Raw genomic sequence first — 19,980 nt, forward strand, 5'->3', positions numbered from 1 at the left:
CAAAAGCTTCATACTGCAACAGCAAGCAATCTGATCCTTGGTGAATCCCGTTTTCGTTCCTGAAATAGCACTACAGTACTTGCTACTACACTTTCTTCTGTGTAGATTCATATTCATGTGGATGGATAAAGCCCTTGCACGATTTGATCGTATAGCAGCATCGCTGCGGTTACATTCCCGACTTCTTTTGACACGTCAGCAGCGTCCAGCGATCCAGGCAGCACGATGAAATTTCAACGAAGTTTGGTCCAGTGCCCGGACAAGTTGTGTTGTGTTGTGTGCGTCTCGAACAAAAATTTTCACCGAAACGGAGACCAAACCGCAACGGTCCACGGACGCCACAAGTCTGACCGCGACGAACATCACTTGCGCGTAGCGAAGCCGGCAGCCGCGACGGGCCGACGGCCCTCCTCCAAATCTTCCTCTTGTCCTCTTCTCGTCACGCACCCGAAATCCTCCTCGCCTGCAGCTGCATCGATCGGGCCGATAGAACCCCACGGAATCTCGATTCTCGAACCGAGGCTGCAGAAAACGCGTTGATCGATCATTCAGCCCCATCCTCCAGATCCGGACCAGGCGGCGCCCCGACGCCCTCGTCGGGGATCCCGGATCTGTCGTCGAGGGAGCCGCCGGGGCGCCACGACGGCCGATGCGATCAGCAGCATCCCTGCCGCGCTGCCAGAATCGGCAACGAATCGGCTGACGCGGTAACTAGTCTCCCTCCCGCCGGGCTCCCAGCCGATGGGCGCCTGCGGATTCACCGTGGTCGTCGTGCTGCTACTGCTCGCCTCGGCGCTACTCCCTGCCCCTGCTTCTGCTTCAGGTAGAAGCCTTCCGGAAGGCGATGAACCCAACTCCGGCGAGGTGAGAGCCCTATCATCTATGCTAAGTTAGCATTTTAGATTAGCGTTCTCGTGATTCGTCAATAGATGGAAGGGAATTTGGATTCAGAGGTTGTTTGGATCTCTACAGCACGCTCCTGCACCTACCGTTTCTGGGCAGTCTTCAGCTGCGGGGCAGCAGGCACCATTGCAATCACCATCGAAGGATACCAAGGGAAGGAGTGAGCCACAGGCATCTGCATCAACACCGCCGCCGCCGCTCACGAAGGAGACTAATTTGCAGAAGGCGGCCAGTCCTGCCCCTGGAGGTCCAGGACCGAATGGCGGGACGAACCCTGAGGACACAGGAAGTCAGGGGAGGAGGGAGGAGACTGATAAACTGAAGGAGGTGATGGAGAAGTGTGCGCACAAGCACAAGTGTTCCTCTGGAAAGGATTTTTCTGCTTGCCTTCAGGTTTCTGATAATGGTAATGCCTTGATTTCTACTGGAAATTCAGCAGTATAATTTATTAAGTATCACTTTCTGGATTGCTATCCAATTGCTGTATCAGGGATGCTGAGTCAAAATTAGAAGTGTTGTATTGAATTTGTAGCTCATAAAGATTCATGCGTATCTGCCTTTTAGCTTTGGTTAGTTTTGTTGCAAGGGTAAAAGCAATATGATTCATTTCATGTGTTTTGTTTAGAATAAACTGCATTTACAGTAGTAGTGTTCAATCAAGTCGTCTATAGTTGATCCTAGTCACCATGGGACTGATCAGGTGACTAGTCACGATTAGTTGTCCAAGGTCAGTCCCAGTCGTCCTATATATATATCAAGACTAACATACCAAACATATACTAATATGATATATGTCCTAGAGTACAAATCAAGCATGAAGATATCTTTAGGGTGGTGGCTGCATGGAGGGTCGCAAATTGGGCTGAAAAACATGAGCCCAGTGGCCTAAGCCATCCCAGATGCAGCCCATGTCCTAAGCTGCTGAGCAATTCCATTTTATTTCTGGTCGTCTACCCCATAGTGTCCGACTACTTGGATGACCACAAAACTAATCACCCTAATCGAGTCATAGCCCCGAGTTGAGTGTTCCGACTAGGACGACTAATCATGATTAATCAGACGACTTGATAGCACTGGTAGTGTTGCCTATTTGCATATATAATTTGGCGAGTACATTTACCTTGAGATTCTACTTACAGATGTAATTGTATTAATCTATGGTGGGAAGTGCCTCATGATATCTTTGTAGCTAAATTAATCAAGCTATCTAAAATCAAGAAAACAGTAAGAGGTCATAAGATAATTTACATGCCTGGATATCCTTAAATTTAAGTTGTAGAAATTTCAAAGGTTTTCCAACGTTAACATAATATGTGAGCTAACTATTAATTAAGGCCCGTTTGAATTCCATGGGATTATGAGAATCTGGATAAAAATAATCACAACAGTTTTTTTTTAATCTGGATTCACAAACAGAGTCTAAGTTCGAAAGTATATTTCTCAAGTTTCAGTGTTTCACACCATACTGTGGTTTACCATCTAAGTGCATCACTGCATCGTCCTAAATCTTATTTGTCATATATTAGCCTTTCTTTCCTCATAAAACCAGGAAAGAGGTCCTATTGTCGGCGACAATAAAAATGTATGGTACAATGACGCCAGGGATGTGCCTGTTTTAGTTATGTCATCATGAACGTATGCACCGGTGGTAAATGGTTATTGGTTAAGTTCAATTTCACTGTATAGATCTAGCAGTTTTTGTTCCTTAAAACCAATAACTCTGAACGTTTTAACATACACTGAAAGAAACTATTGGTACATAAGCTGAGGTTGTTTGGGGAATGATAAAGCCGTTATTTGCAAACTGTATTTTTTGTTTCTCTGGCCTTGAGATATATGAATAGACATGGAAATCATAGTAATGCATATGTTATGTAACATATGTATGGCCTACTCTGTCATGAATATAAAATGGGCCTTTTGTTTATTCTTGCAGCTTCAGTTGGGTCATATATTATTGTCCATAATAAAGGCCAACATGATATTGACGTTAATGTCACAGAACCATCATCAAATATAAATAACGATAAGCCTCTACATCTTATCAAGGGTGCCTTTGAAAAGGTATGTAATTTACTCTGCTACAACATTTGCATTAGGTTTCTTGAATAGTATGCATATTTAAGTCGAATAGATGCTGAGATTTACTCGAGTGACTGATCAGCCAAATAAACTTTGGGTCATATATGGTGAGGTATGAAAATTGGCTTTACTTTAGAGCGTAACATTTTTCATGGTTCCCCATTCTCACCTCATGTGTTCATAGGGTATGTACTCTCGAGTTTTTAGACTGGGTAGATTGCCTGTGCATTCCGTTTGAGATTGAGAAGCTACATGTGACCTTTGAGACTAACCAGAATGCTAGGTCTTTGAGCATACAAGCTGAGTCTTTGTTCCTTACATATCTGATGCAACTGAACTGCATTTGTTTCTCATATTTTAAGAGGATTAAATGTGTGCTTGTCTAAATATAGTATTCCCTCTGTTCCAACTTATAGTTTGCTTTTAGCTTTGTCAATGTTAAACCTCTAACTGTGACTGATTTTTTTGGAAAAATATATTAACATCTGCAAGCTGAAATAAGTGCACTATCAAGACATGGAGAATTTAATGAAACTAATTTGATGTCATAGATATTGGCGTATTTTTCTATAAACTTGGTGAAAGTTAGAGAAGTTTGACTTAGGATAAAGCTAAAGTGAACTGCTCCATAATTTAGGATGGAGGAAGTAATTACTATTCCAAGGTTTTTGTTTGAAATTTTATTATATACATTATTATTTTGATTTTCTTGTCTACTAATTTTTTTGGTCCAATTTATATTACCAGATGAGCATAAAAACCACTTCAAATGTTGGGAATATTACTTTAAGTGATGGAAAGGAGGACTGCATCATACATGTTGGGCAATCGGTTTCTGATTTGCAGAAACAGTTGCAGCAGATTGCAGATGCAATGCGTTTGAATCCAATTTATGGAGCCTCTTTTTTTGTTTTCACTATTGTTTTGGTTGGCGTTGTATGCGCCTGCTGTAAGTTTGCAAAGAGAAGAGGCAATGATGGAGTCCCATACCAACAGCTTGAGATGGGAGGTCAGGCACCAAACTCTTCAGGGGTGGACAACACCGCAAGCACCACAGATGGATGGGAAGACGGCTGGGATGATGACTGGGATGATGAAGAAGCACCAGCAGGACCTGCAGATAAGAAACCTACGAGCAGTGTCTCAGCAAATGGCCTTTCGTTGAGATCACAGGTACAGACGAATAGCAAAGATGGTTGGGATGTGGATTGGGATGACTAAGCTCCTACGGAACTTTGAATGTAGCATTCAAATGAGGTAGAAGATACTTCCATCTGCCTGACTTGACAAAATAAGTCAATGAAAGACAACTACCGCTCGAACTGATGGAACTCATGCTTGACAAAGTGACCCTTATCCTGGAAGAGGTGAAGGATTGCCCCACTTCATACGGTTTGTACAATAGTGTTCCAATTTTTTTTCCTCAGGTGATACACGAACTGTTAGCAGTACGGATTTTAGTTCTTTTTGGGTTGTAATGCTACAAAAGAATTTGTTAGTATATATAGCCAAAACACACATTTTTATTCTTTGGCGGAGGTAATTATTCTTTTGTGCACAGATTCCTGAGTTCTATATCATTATTTGTATCATTCATGCTGCACGCTTGGACTGGTTGGAAGCAGATCCTGCTGAGCTGCCATATCAGACGCAACGCATAATTTGCTTCACACATGTTTGCTTCAGCTTGTGTCCGAATTGTAGTAGCGCACATTCTGCCGTCACTTTAGAGCTGTGCAAGAACAGGGCCTAGTGGGTGGCCTTTGGACCTTACTACAGTTCCATTGGTGGCCACCTCACCTCAACACATGCATTCCTTTTCCTTTTCGCTTTTTCTGTTTGTTCGTTTACCTTTTGCATTATGCCTGCTCTTGCATTTTGCTTCTGAACGGTTCATGTTATATATTGATGCATTGTGGATAAGAGACAGGGTTTGGTGGGTGCCCTTTTTTCAATTACATTAGTTGTTGTGTAGCAATGACTGTGATCAGTCGCTCATTGTCTACATCTCTGCTGCTGTTGTCTATGGCCATGTCATCTGGACACAACTCGTGTCTTGTAAGCCAGTGCCACGAACACAGTCGAGTGCATTAGAGGACTAGAAATACTATCATGTTCTCGTGAGTTATCCCAAGCATGCTCTTATAACGAAGTCCAAAGTGTCTGATTGCGCCAATCATTGTTACAATCATGCTATGGCCTAGCTCAGGGGCTGGCAGCTGGTGGCCTTGCTTCAGATTTGGCCATTTGGGTGCGCAGCAGTTCATGTGTAACTTTGCGGTTAGTTTTTTCTGGGACAAGCATAAAGTTGCTATACTGTTCCTGGCTGCTTCTGATTGACCACTTCACTGCTGGCTAAAGTAGCAGTTGATATGCTAAAGTAACATCATTTTGCCTTTGGATTCCTTTGTAAGTTGCTACTGTACATACTCTCTTGGGCAGCTACTTTTTGATATATCATGTCTGTACTCCTTGGCTACCTACCACAAATCTTTGCCTGATTGATCTGTAAAAGATCGACATGCAAGAGCACAATGCCTTAGGCCTTGTTTAGTTCCCTTCAAAAACCAAAAAGTTTTCAAGATTCCCTGTTACATCGAATCTTGCGGCATATGTATGAAGTATTAAATATAGACGAAATTAAAAACTAATTACACAGTTTAGCTGTAAATTACGAGACGAATCTTTTGATCCTAGTTAGTCTATGATTAGATGATATTTTATCACAAATAAATGAAAGTGCTACAGTAGCGAAATCCAAAAAAAAAATCGCATCTAAACAAGGCCTTAAGCACAGCACAGGTAAGAATCCTCATAAATTTTGACAATATATATTTATTTCGACCAAAGAAAATTACAAGGGCTTGAATGGAGACCAGATCAGATGGCAACTTTTGCAGAGGGAGTGAGGGACCAACTGGAACTGCAGTGTTGGGATAACAGTAGGTTTGCTGTCAATGAAGCTCCGGGGTCCCGGTGGCAGGCCGAGGAGGCGAGGACATCACCGAGCTGGCATGGGTAGACGGCTCCTTTTTCTTTCCATGGCCCACCAACCATCTCTCCAGCTTTTTGTTTAGTTCCCAAAATATTTTACAAAATTTTTCACATTCATTATCATATTGAATCTTGTGGCACATGCATAAAACACTAAATATAAATAAAAGAAATAACTAATTACACTGTTTACCTGTAATTTGCGAGACGAATCTTTTAAGTCTAGTTAGTCTATAATTGGATAATATTTATTAAATATAAACGAAAATATCATTGTTTATATTTTACAAAATATTTTAGAAGTAAACAAGACCTTGTTGAGCCCTTGCTGTTTGCTTGGGCAGCTTGGCTGCTGTGCTGCGGCATGACACGAGTGAGTGGGAAAAGAAAAGAATCTGGCGCATCTTTGTTCTTGTTTTACTGCTTGCCGCAAGGAAAATGTCACAAATCGAATTGCTCTATACAGACCTCCTTTAGAACTTTCGATGCATTGATAAGATCGTCCTTTGAAATCACCAGCTTATTCCAGCCCCGTCTAGCATAGCTCTACTGTATAAGCTGTTTTTTTTTTAAAATAGCTTCATGAGCAGCTTTCTTATTATTAAAGCTGAGATGTTTTAAAACAAGTGTTCGGTAAAAACAACTTCGTACGATGAAGTGAGAATAGAATGATTATAATACGTGAAATGAAGCTGGTATAAGATACTTTTTCTAGCTTCGTATTAATTCATATCTTTGTGAGAGAAGAATCATAAAACTATTTTAAAAATGAGTATTTAGCAAAAAAAAAAATCACAACATCTCCTTCGTCCGGCCCCTTTGCTTTGAATTTCGAAAGCTGTATCGGTACGGCTCAACAACTGTGCTACTGTGTGTACTGTGTGGTACTTGCCGTCCCTTGTCCAAATAGTGCTAGCAAGTTGTTGGGAGTAGCGTACAAGCGCGAAGGACGCACACGATCAACTGCTGCAATTTGTAATGCCACGCAAGGACAATCTCTGGCTGCCGCCTGCCGCAGCCAGTCCTCTTTGAAATCCAATAATTTCACATCACTAAGTCCTTGTTTAGTTCCGAAAATTTTTTGGCTTTTGAGACTGTAGCACTTTCGTTTTTATTTGACAAATATTGCTCAATTATAGAGTAACTAGGTTTAAAAGATTCATCTCGCGATTTACACGTGAACTGTGCAATTAGTTTTTATTTTCATCTTTATTTAGTGCTTCATGCATGTGTTACAAGATTTGATGTGACGGAGAATCTTGAAAAGTTTTTGGTTTTTAGTGTGAACTAAACAAGACCTAAACAGTCCGATTCTCTCATGATCCCCACGTTCAAAACCGGTCCTAACAAGTCGGTGGTTGATTATGTTTAGCGAGGCTATAAGTTGAAGTCTCGACTTATGACGAGTTTCCAACTCTTGTTCATGTATCAATGAATTTTCCAATTCTTTTTTTATCGTGAATTTCCAACTACTCAACCTAACAAAAGGGCTAGATCGATGTATTGAGAAAAACTGAAAAAGAAATTAGTCAATATAATGAATTAGATCTGAAAAACGTCAGAAACAAACATGACATACGGTTTGTTAGTAGATTGACTTATGTCACACACTAGACAATAATTCGATTTCGACCCAAACAAAGAGAACATATATTACTGGCAGTCCAGCACCACAGGAATTTAATTAGTTTAACAACGGTACCATGATCTCACTCTCCACATCCTCTTCCTCTATCGTTGTGACTTGTTGAGTCGCGACATTTTGAACCCTCTCCTTCTAGTCACTAGACAAAAATAATTTTTAAATGCTAAAATCTTTTGCATATTAAAAAAGTGAATGATATACTCCTGATGTGCTTGCTTAAATCACGAGTATACTACTCGCATCACATGAACTCAATTAATTAACTACCACACCATGGTCTCACCTCGACCTCCTCCTCCTCTCTATGGTCGTGCCAATGTGGATCACTCCTAGTCATGTTAATCTTGGATGTAGATAGTATGTTGCAATATACACGGTGTACACCTTTCTACCTTTTCTACACCGTTCGCTTGTTTTATCAGTCATACTTTTTCTGCTAGATAACATTATTTTTCTCTCACAATAAATCAGCGAATAATATTTTTAGTCATGACTTTTTAGATCCGCGAACAGGGACTGCAGCGTGAGCTGGCAATGAAAATCAACTAGGCGCGCGTGTGGTGTGCCTAAACCTCGGCGGAAACCAAACAGCAATTCGTGACATCATGGTTTTTGCGTGGCGGTCTAGGACGCGTGTAGTGTAGACGTGAACTAATCATGCCAAAAAAACCTTCTGTATACTAAAAAAAAGTATAATATATCTATGCTCGCTTAAAATATAAAATCTCGAGTGAGACGGATTGACGGAGGACCACAAAGGAAGAAAGCATTAATTGCACCGGTTTTTCATCCCACACTAAACCAACTAACCTAAGCAAAGGCAAGACATATTAGATCACTATGGTTAATGGTCAAGCACCTCTGGTGATTTCGCTGACTCCTCCTAATTTCTAAAAAAAAATCGACTCCCGAAACTAAGAAATGAGATACTAGTCCCTAGGTTAACGTTTTGGCATTTGGCAAGCAAATTTGTCCAATAGTCTTTGAAATTAAGGCCTTGTTTAGTTTATGAAAATTTTTAGTTTTAGCTATTGTAGCATTTTTGTTTGTATTTGATAATTATTGTTTAATCACGGACTAATTAGGCTCAAAAGATTCGTCTCATAAATTATAGACAAACTGTATAATTAGTTTTTATTTTCATCTATATAATTAATTTTATATTTAATACTCTCTATATATTCTATATATATATATGCAAAGATTCGACACAATCTAAACAAGGCCTAAACGCATGCACACGAAAAAACTCATGAATGAATCACCATCATCGCCCGGTGGACGAAGACGTGGCATGGCCCACTCGCCAGTCACCAGTCGACGACAGCCTTCGCCCATCCGTCACCCACGGCCCACCACGACCCCACAGAAGATTTGATTTTGAAATGCTAAAAATTGTGGAACAACCCCGAGCCAGACGGTGGCCCCACTGCGCAGTGGCCAGCGTAGCATTAATTGCAAGCGGCTTCCCACTCCCCTCCCCTCCCCTGACGAAACCAGCAACCCGGCAGCAAGGACAGTAGCAGTCAGCAGACAGCAGTGCATCAGCGCCGCGAACCGCCGCTCCAGTCCAATCAATGAACGAACACTTCCTATGATCTCGTCGCCCACCACCTCCTCCTCCTCCTCTTCCGCCGCCGCCGCCACCGCGGCAATGGCGACTCCCTCCCGCCTCCTCCTCCCCGTCCTGGTCCTCCTCGCCGCGTCGGCCGGGGCGGCCGCGGCCGCCACCGTGAGCGACGACGTGCTGGCGCTGGTCGTCCTCAAGTCGGGCCTCTCCGACCCGTCGGGCCGCCTCGCGCCCTGGTCCGAGGACGCCGACCGCGCCTGCGCCTGGCCGGGGGTCTCCTGCGACCCGCGCACGGGCCGCGTCGCCGCGCTCGACCTCCCCGCCGCGTCGCTCGCGGGGCGCCTCCCGCGGTCCGCGCTGCTCCGCCTCGACGCGCTCGTCTCGCTCGCGCTCCCGGGGAACCGACTCTCCGGCGCGCTCCCCGACGCGCTGCCGCCTCGCCTCCGCGCCCTCGACCTCTCGGGCAACGCGATCTCGGGCGGCATCCCGGCCTCGCTCGCGTCCTGCGACTCGCTCGTGTCGCTCAACCTCTCCCGCAACCGGCTCACCGGCCCGGTCCCCGATGGCATCTGGTCGCTGCCGTCGCTCAGGTCGGTGGACCTCTCCGGGAACCTGCTCTCCGGGACCGTGCCCGGCGGGTTCCCGCGGAGCAGCTCGCTGCGTGTGGTGGACCTGAGCCGCAACCTCCTCGAAGGGGAGATACCGGCGGACGTCGGTGAAGCCGGGCTGCTCAAGTCCCTTGACCTCGGGCACAACTCGTTCACCGGTGGGCTGCCTGAGTCGCTGCGTGGGCTGTCCGCGCTGAGTTTTCTCGGCGCTGGTGGCAATGCCCTATCAGGGGAGCTCCAGGCGTGGATTGGGGAGATGGCGGCGCTGGAGAGACTTGATTTGTCTGGCAACCACTTCGTCGGCGGCATCCCGGACGCCATTTCGGGCTGTAAGAACCTGGTCGAGGTCGACCTCAGCCGGAACGCGCTCACTGGGGAGCTCCCATGGTGGGTATTTGGGCTTGCCCTGCAGCGCGTCTCCGTCGCTGGAAATGCACTGTCAGGGTGGGTCAAGGTTCCCGGTGATGCTGCTGCGACCCTGGAAGCACTGGACCTTTCAGCCAATGCTTTCACCGGTGCGATCCCGCCTGAGATTACCATCCTTGCAAGATTGCAGTACCTGAATTTGTCCTCAAATTCGATGTCGGGGCAGCTTCCTGCAAGCATTGGGCTGATGCTGGTGCTTGAAGTGTTGGATGTGAGTGCAAACAAGTTCGAAGGGGTTGTACCACCGGAGATTGGAGGTGCTATGGCACTCCGACAGCTGCTGATGGGGAGGAATTCACTTACCGGAGGCATTCCTGTGCAGATCGGCACATGCAAATCCCTGATTGCTTTGTAAGCGATCCTTTTCGCTGTCATTACCCAGTTCCTAGTGCATGTGCATGCATGTTTAGTGGTTGACTAGATGACTACTAGTTTCCATTTGTTTTTGTCGTGTTAGTTTTTACTAGTTCTCTGCTTCCTAGGTTGCAGGTCCCATTTAGAAAGCGATAGGTATGTCTTATTTGCTGTTTGGAAGCACTAAACCGAAAACCTGGGTGACATCTTTGTCTTGCTGCTTTGCTCTTATCCCACTGTCAGGTTCCATGTTTCTCTTGGATACACTAAAAAACACGAGTCAAATTCTGCACGAATTTTGTTGCTGATTAAAAAAATGTTATTGCCACAAACAAGGCAAAGCACTTCTGTCGATTACTAGGCACTAATTCAGGTGATGGGTTATCTAATTCTCTTCTTTCTTTGCAGGGATCTATCACACAACAAACTTGCAGGACCAATTCCTATGTCCATGGGTAACCTTGCTAGTCTTCAAACAGTTGATCTGTCAGATAACTTGCTGAATGGCACCTTGCCGATGGAGCTCTCTAAACTTGACAGCCTGCGTGTCTTCAATGTCTCTCACAATTCACTGTCAGGGAGCCTCCCCAATAGTCGCTTCTTTGACAGCATCCCTTATTCTTTCATTTCCGACAATGCTGGCCTTTGCAGTTCACAGAAGAACAGTAACTGCAACGGTGTCATGCCAAAGCCAATTGTTTTCAACCCTAACTCCTCGTCAGACCCCTGGTCGGATGTTGCCCCAAGTTCCTCAAGCAACCGGCACCAGAAGAAGATGATATTGAGCATCTCCACACTCATCGCCATTGTGGGTGGAGCAGTTATTCTTATCGGTGTGGCCACAATAACAGTGCTCAACTGCCGTGCTCGTGCAACAGTTTCCCGCTCTGCACTTCCCGCTGCTGCATTGTCAGATGATTATCATAGCCAGTCAGCTGAATCTCCAGAAAATGAGGCTAAGTCGGGGAAGCTCGTCATGTTTGGCAGAGGCAGCTCGGATTTCAGTGCTGATGGGCATGCATTGCTGAATAAGGATTGTGAGCTTGGGCGTGGAGGCTTTGGTACTGTTTACAGGGCAGTGCTCAGAGATGGCCAGCCAGTGGCCATCAAGAAGCTGACAGTTTCAAGTATGGTCAAGTCAGAGGATGATTTCAAGCAGCACGTCAAGCTTCTAGGCAAGGTGCGCCACCATAACATTGTCACCCTCAAAGGCTTCTACTGGACTTCTTCACTGCAGCTCCTTATATATGAATTCATGCCTGCTGGGAGCTTGCATCAGCACCTGCACGAGTGCTCATATGAGAGCTCGCTTTCATGGATGGAGAGGTTCGACATAATCATTGGTGTGGCCCGCGCACTAGTGCACTTGCATCGCTACGGTATAATCCACTACAATCTGAAGTCCAGCAATGTCTTGCTAGACTCAAATGGTGAGCCCAGGGTTGGTGACTATGGTCTTGTGAACCTGCTGCCGGTGCTGGATCAATATGTGCTCAGCAGCAAGATCCAGAGCGCGCTGGGATACATGGCACCTGAGTTCACTTGCAGAACGGTCAAGGTAACAGAGAAGTGCGACGTATACAGCTTTGGAGTGCTGGTCCTTGAGATTTTGACAGGCAGAAGGCCCGTGGAGTACTTGGAAGACGACGTTGTTGTGCTTTCTGATCTGGTCAGAGGTGTGCTTGATGATGACAGGCTGGAGGACTGCATGGATCCTCGGTTATCAGGTGAATTCTCGATGGAGGAGGCCACACTGATCATCAAGCTGGGGCTGGTTTGTGCATCTCAGGTGCCTTCTCAACGACCGGACATGGCTGAGGTGGTCAGTATGCTTGAGATGGTGAGGAGTCCTCAGGGTACCCCAGAGGATGATCTGGTTTGAGCTCCATTTACTCGATTTTTTTATCCTCTTTTCTCCTTCCTTTTTCATTCGTTTCTTTGGGTCGATACATGTTGAGGAGAGGGGGAAAGTGCGGTCAGAAAGGTTAGGATTTGACTAGTGAGTTTAGCTTGGTTGCAGTATTTAGGGATGTAAAGCTGTTGCTTTCTTAAATTATTGGTCGGTACCTTTGCGCGTGTATGCTACTGGTACATCAGCTGGATTAATCCTGTTATCGGATAGTTAGGCTAATCCTGGAACTATGCTATACAAAAATCCTTCGCTTTCGGAGCATTACCGTATTTGTTAAAGTTTGGCTCCGTATTTGTTAAAGTTTGGATAAACCATTGCTTCGTTTGGTGTCTACAATACATCTAATTTATATAGTACTAATTTCATCTTTACCAGATCAAAAAATTTTATGTTGAAAAGGAAAATTTAGAGATCCAATGTCACATTCTGTAAAAAATTATGATACATGTATAGGATGCACTCAATGTGTACGAGCTTAAGGAAGCACCGAGAACCGAAGATTGTGTGGGATGATACCTTGGGATGGATGTAAAGCCAAGCAAATTGCTTCCGCACCGAGAACCGAAGATTGTGTGGGTTGTAAGAGATGCGAATCCGCTTGCCCAACGGATAGCATTTCCTTATTCTTTTATTAATTTATAAATCGATTCAATTCGGGAAGACTAAGATGTCAGAAATCTTGGTAGCATTTCTGGTATGTGATATCTTGTTGAGTTGAGGCTCAGTACAGATGCGGCCTTGCCGACTGCCGAGTACTCGACCGGGTCCAGTTGGGCTGGCTGGTCAAGACACGTCGGGGACGTTTAACCGAGTTTGGCCCAGGGTGGAGTGCTGCCGTGTAGGTTAATGTCGTCAAGGGAGAGGCATCTAGGATCGGTGCGGGTAATGCCTTTCTCATATCCTAATCCGCTTTTTTTTGTCGGATTCGGTGCGGAGCGGATAATACACGGATGCGGATGTGGATACGGTTTTTTTGGTAGTCGGAACTGGTACGGATATGGAGCGGAAACGGATCGGAGACGGATTTTAATAGTCGAGTAACATGTGTATACATAGAGAATTGTATGCTTGTTAAGAATTTATTTAGTACAGAACAAGAATAGGCAATAGATAATAATCTTGCATTGCATTCCATGTTGCTGCTCTCACACTAATAATTAACACTTTACATGATATCTCCACTAAAAAATAATAAGTTATTAGCCAATAAATAATAGCATCTAGCAAATTTCTTAATTTAAAAATTAGAACATTAAACAACCACATTATAAAATAAAAGTCCTCAGCTAACAAACTTTTTAAAATCCTAAATTCTTTAGTCTTGGAAGAGAAACCTTCGGATATTCTATTTTGAACATCGGATAATCCGCATAAAATTTGCGGATAATCCATATCCGCCGGATTTTACCTATTCCATATCCTACCCCGTATCCGCAGACAATCGGATTCGGATTATCCATATCCGCACGGATGTTAAAAATTCTTCTCCATATCCTCAAAATTCGGATTTGGATCGGATCAGTTCGGAAAATTATCCACACCACTTTCACCCCTAGAGGCATCGACGTCACGCGAAGGTGAACAAGTAGAGAAGCTATCTGGACCGGCGTGGAGGAAGAATGATTCAACCTCAGCTTAGAAAAAGCTACCGGGAACGTCACGTGAAGTGAAAATAGGCACTCGGTTGGCCAGAACCAGAATTCACATCATCGAAGCGTAGCTGCGTGGTCATTTGTTGACAGTTGGACAACTGAGTCTAGGAAGACGCGGTGACTGGAGATTGTAATTCTCACTTGTTTCAACCTATGAACATTTCAGTGGAACTCCAGTTCCACTGCCCTTAGGGGAAAAAATGCCGATTATAAGAGTTTTCAAACAAACGAGACACTGTGGTACTTCCTTCATTCCAAATTATATGTTATTTTGACTTTTTTAATACATTCATTTATCTAAATACATATTAAAATGATCAAATAAAAAAAAATTAAAATAACTTATAACTAAAAATAGAGAGTAACATTCAAGAATATATAAAATATTCTCCGCGTCTCATCACCTATATGTGATTTTCTTTTATTTTTTCAAAGTTCTAATCATGTTATTTTCGGAGGGTATACCACAATTCCGCGGAGAGGAGTTTTCACCGAATATTCAGTGGTCAAAACTGTCCAAGCAAACCCCAACAGAGGTACCGTGTGTCCGTGTCCAGGTGAGAACGTGATATAGGCCTCGTTCATTTGGTAAATTTTTTTGTTGATTTCGGATACTATAGCATTTTCGTTTGTATTTGGTAATTATTGTCCAATCATTGATTAATTAGACTTAAAAGATTTATCTCGTAAATTACAGGTAAACTATACAATTAATTTTTATTTTCGTCTATATTTAATACTCTATGCATGTGTTAAAAAATTCGATATGACGAGAAATCATCTTAAATTTTTTTTGAAGCCATACTACTACTCCACGAGAGCGAACATATTCCGAGGACATACGGAACAATTACCCCTACCGCCCTACGAGCAACGAATACTTGTTTGTTCAGAAAATCATATGCAAAACAAGACAAGCAAATAGGTGAGAAAACTAGTATGGCTCCACTTGGCAGAAAAACCATAGCTGAAAGCATCGTTCGCTAATTTGTTGTGAAAAAAACAATGCTAAAAGACTAACATATCCCACAGATAAGATAAACTCAAACGAATAGGCTTACCGACTATACATGACCCTCCCCACAGATTAGCCACTGAGAAAATACACAGAAAGACAACAGATGCTGCATCGTAGTAGTACTATTATATTACTATGTTCTATTACTACTCAGTATTCACTACCTCTCTTCTAAAAAAAAGAAGTATTCACTACCTCCATCTCCCTGTGTTCTCTCTGTCAGTCATGCATCCTGCCTTCTTCCTTCTCGTGCACCTCCTCTACTCCATGCATGCTCCTGCCTGTTCTGCAACAACAGATTGCATTTCAGCCGGTGAAGCGCTCATTGGAGACGCCAAGCTTGTCTCCAGCAATGGCAGGTATGCGCTTGGCTTCTTCCATCCAGGAAGTAAATCCTCTATTCGGCACACTCCCAAGCACTGGTACCTAGGAATATGGTTCTACAAGGTTTCCCAGTTAACTCCAATATGGGTAGCAAATAGGGAGAGCCCAGTTATAGGTCATCAGAGAATGACCAAGCTCGCTATCTTTGAGGACGGCAACCTTGCCATCTTCAACCAAGCCACCAAATCGGTGGTTTGGTCGACCCATGCTAGTATAATGGCCAAGAACTCTACGGCGGTGCTTCTGGACAATGGAAATCTTGTCTCAAAGGACGCAACCAACTCCTCCAATATCTTATGGCAGAGCTTTGACTACCCTACAGATATCGTGTCCCCTGGTGCAAAGTTTGGCATAGACAAGACCACCGGTCTGAACCGGCGTGTTGTTTCCAAGAGGAGCATGATTGACCCGTCTCCCGGCCGCTACTGTCAGGAATTAGATCCTACTAGTGCTCCCCAATTTGTCTTCAAACTATGTAACACATCCATAGTGTATTGGTCTACTGGGGAATGGAACGACCAATACCTCAACGCAATGCCTGAAATGTCAGGGCGCACTCTGTTTAACTACAAGTTTATCAACAACAACAAAGAGGAGTACTTCCAATCCATATTGCTAGAGAAAGACTTAATATCTATTAGTATTTTGGACATATCTAGTCAGAACAAGCTGCTCATATGGCTTGAGGACAAGCAAGAATGGACAACAATTTACACCCAACCTAAAGATTTATGTGGTATATATGCTACTTGTGGACCATTCACTATTTGCAACAGCAATGCACCTTTGCCATGCGATTACATGAGGGGATTCTCAGTAAGGTGAGGACTGGGAGCAAGAGGATCATACCGGTGGTTGCACAAGAAATACACCATTGGATTGCAGCACCAGGAACCATAGTGGAGCTAAAACGACAGATAAGTTCTATCCATTGCCTGATACAAAAGGTGACATTATTGGTTCTGTTGGGAGCACAGAACAATGCGAACAAGCATGCCTGAATAACTGCTCTTGCTCTGCTATGCCCATTCTAGTGGTGACGGATGCTCCCTATGGTATGACGACTTGTTAAACATAAGAAGCTATACCAATGGAACCACTGATGATGGGGGAATTCTGTACCTTCGCATTGCTGCCAAAGATGCATATAATTGGAGAAACAGTAAGAGATCAAAAGGAAAGATCATTTGGGGCTATCATCGCTGCAAGTGTTGTAGTTCTGAGTATGTTATCAGCCTTTTTCATGTGGATGACCTTGAGAGAACGATCTTTTAGCATATCGAATGATGTTCAAGGTGCAAATGGAATTATTGCTTTTAGGTACATCGATCTTCAAAATGCAACTAAAAAATTCTCTGGGAGAATAGGGAGTGGCGGTTTTGGATCCGTGTTCAAAGGGCTTTTAACTGACTCCACAACTATTGCAGTGAAGAGGCTTGATGGTGTACGACAAGGAGAGAAGCAATTTAGGGCTGAAGTGAGTTCCATAGGAATCATCCAACATATCAATTTGATCAAGCCATTGGCTTCTGTTGTGAAAGGGATAGGAGGCTGCTTGTGTATGAGCACATGCCGAATTGCTCCCTTGAAGCACATATTTTTGGTAGCCATACAGCGGTCCTAAATTGGAGTACTCGTTACCAGATAGCTCTTGGAGTAGCAAGGGGGTTGGCATATTTGCATGAGTGTTGCATGGATTGCATCATACACTGTGATATTAAGCCAGAAAACATACTTCTTGATGCATCATTCATACCTAAATCGTGGACTTTGGGATGGCAAAATTTTTAGGAAGGGAATTTAGCAGGGTATCTTGCACCCGAATGGATGGGTGGAGTGGCAATTACATCAAAAGTGGATGTCTATAGCTACGGGATGTTGCTGATTGACATTATCTTAGGAAGGAGAAACACATGTAAAGGAAATACTAGTGGTGATGTCCATGTTGCATGTTTCCCAGTGGAGGTTGCTAGTAAACTCCTGAATGGAGATATTGGGAGTTTGTTGGATGTCCAGTTATCTGGTCATGCTAACTTGGGATGAGGCTGAGAGAGTCTGCAAGGTGGCTTGCTGGTGTATCTAGGAATCAGATCGGCCAACCATAGGTGAAGTAGTACAGATTCTTAAGGGTTTGTTGGAAATTGATATACCACCAATGCCAAGATTTTTTCAAGCTATCATAGGAAGGTCACACTAGATATGCTCATAGAGGCTTTTTCTGATTATTCTCTATTTCTGTTTTCCGTATTCTTATCTTCTTTGAGATCTGCACCTAGTCCTTTATGAAGGCAAGGGTTACCTCATGTATGGTTAAAATAAGCTTCTGTGCTCGATGAAAAGCTTCTGAGGCTTTATGTGATGTAATACTATGTAGAGCAAGACTCATCATGCAAATAATTTAAGTACAAATTCAGCGTTTACACTGTAATTGTTATGATGCATATACTTCTAGCTCGGACGAAGAGGACAAGGAGGTAGGAATTCATACTCAGTACATGACCAAGCCCCGCCCCTCCGTCGTCTTTTCTTGTTTTTCCTCGGCTGCAACCTCGGGGTTTGCGTTGGATGGCAGCGCAGCCGCAGCCACCCGCCGGCAATAGCAATGTGCCGAACATTGGTAAAGTTTAACTCTCGTCATATCAAATATTTAGACATATACATGTAGTAACAAATATAAACTATTTATACAAAACTGAAAAAACACAGCTAGAGAGTAATTTGTGAAACAAATCTTTTAAGCCTAATTAGTTTATAATTGATACTAATTGTCAAATAAAATAAAAATGCTACAACATATATATGCAACCAAACACCCCCATACCTTCTCTATGTCGGCGCGGCGGGCACATCCGCAAACGCTCCTTAGCCTTCAGCGCATGCACTGGCATGGCTACTCGCCTCCGCGTCCACGCCGGCATGGCACGCTAATTGGCTAATGGCGGTGCAGCTCGCCCGCTCTGTGCCTGCCAGCTAGGTTCATTCATCTTGCCGTATCGCCTCTGCTCCGCCCATCGATTAGGACAGGGGCTCGCGCAGGTCGCTGACCCGCTGGGTTGCGATAAATTGTAAACGCTTGGCCAACGGGCCCAAATAATGGCTTCTCGATTTCTATTTGATAGACCAAAGCGTTGCCTCCATCTTATTTCTCAGTTCGTCCTACATTTATTAGAGACGACGGCATATCAACAAGTTAGACATGGCAAACGGACGGTTAGCGATCTGTAAGGATTTTTTTTTTAAAAAAATAATTTATGGTGAGCATTACACCTCAGCCATATCGGAAGGTCCGCCCTATCACAAGAACATGCTAGAAATGATGTAACATAAGATTAGAACTTAAGATCTTTAATCAACTCATGAACATGATCAACTGTCTCTAATATAATCAAGAATGTATCATAATATCTTCACCATGATCATACCTTAGACTCACTTCTTTGCAGGGTGCTCACATTAGCTAAGAACTAGAACTATAGCTTCTAGTTCCTAGACAACTTTTCTGACCTCAGCTCCAAGCCTCACGCGCGCCCATCTATGCTACATAGGGACCATGCACGGTAACCTGACCACGTGCCGCCAAAGCCTTTGGCGTCGAGAAGTGCAATATCGATGCCAAATGTCATGACGCTGACCCTAGAGTCTATATTCATAATAAGGTCGCTCTGAGGTACAAATGTGATTTTTTTTGTTAAAAAATGGCTAAAGTGTAAAAAGAAAAGGTATAGTCCCACCCACTTGTTCGCATGCTCTCACAACCTACTCATCTGGAGTTTGGAGTTTGTGAGCGACCACTAGCGTCGCCTCCACCCTCTTGCCTCAACTTTATAAAAGGGAGCATAACGATTAACCAAAATAGTAGAATCCTCCATCAATTGGAATTATGAACTGAGGCCAAACAAAGTACCACTGATTTGGTGTGTGTGATAGACGAGGAGATTCTAGAATTCCATCGCCAACATCTCGGTGATTCTGAACACCTCCATGCCCATTGGGCCGCTCCTCGCTCCACAACAATGGGTGAATTCGTTGGATTCGAAGCCACATTTAGGTCGAGCCATCCCGGTGAAGGATGCAGAAGTTGCGTGGAGGCCGATGCAACAAAAATGGATGTGGCGACGTCACTAGCAGCGATCGCACCTTGAGTTTCCCGATTTGTGTCGTCGCCGTTGCCTGGTCGATGTGGTTTGTCATCTCCGCGGTGCTCTGGAGCAAGGTGCCAAACGCCTCATTTGTGCTCATTCGCCATGCCTCGATGCTGCTCAAGTTATCCAAGGTTTTCTTCGCAAATCGTTTTTTCCTCCTTTTTCATTATCATTTTCCCTCTTAAAAAAGGGGATACTCTAGAACTGAGTGGAGAGGTTCTCTAGCATGCCAATGGCCCGCTATAACTTGGTGGGTTTACGGGTGGCACTTTCATGAGAAGAACTTGGCG

The 19,980-nt window shown here is 44.0% G+C and overlaps 2 protein-coding genes and 1 pseudogene across 2 annotated transcripts; all 3 read left to right on the forward strand.

The window, feature by feature from the left end:
• LOC8064136 lies at nt 314-4,545 on the forward strand. The gene is made up of 4 exons (XM_002439918.2): nt 314-864; nt 973-1,309; nt 2,840-2,967; nt 3,733-4,545. The coding sequence occupies exons 1-4, from the start codon at nt 742-744 to the stop codon at nt 4,204-4,206; spliced, it is 1,062 nt and encodes a 353-aa protein (XP_002439963.1). The 5' UTR covers nt 314-741; the 3' UTR covers nt 4,207-4,545.
• LOC8077005 (probable LRR receptor-like serine/threonine-protein kinase IRK) lies at nt 9,122-12,808 on the forward strand. Its single transcript, XM_002439919.2, has 2 exons — nt 9,122-10,579; nt 10,991-12,808. Exons 1-2 carry the CDS (start codon nt 9,219-9,221, stop codon nt 12,462-12,464), a joined length of 2,835 nt encoding a protein of 944 aa, XP_002439964.1. The 5' UTR covers nt 9,122-9,218; the 3' UTR covers nt 12,465-12,808.
• LOC110430622 lies at nt 15,180-17,802 on the forward strand (annotated as a pseudogene).

This window comes from Sorghum bicolor, chromosome 9 (assembly GCF_000003195.3).
Source record: "Sorghum bicolor cultivar BTx623 chromosome 9, Sorghum_bicolor_NCBIv3, whole genome shotgun sequence".
In the NCBI taxonomy this organism is placed as follows: domain Eukaryota; kingdom Viridiplantae; phylum Streptophyta; class Magnoliopsida; order Poales; family Poaceae; genus Sorghum; species Sorghum bicolor.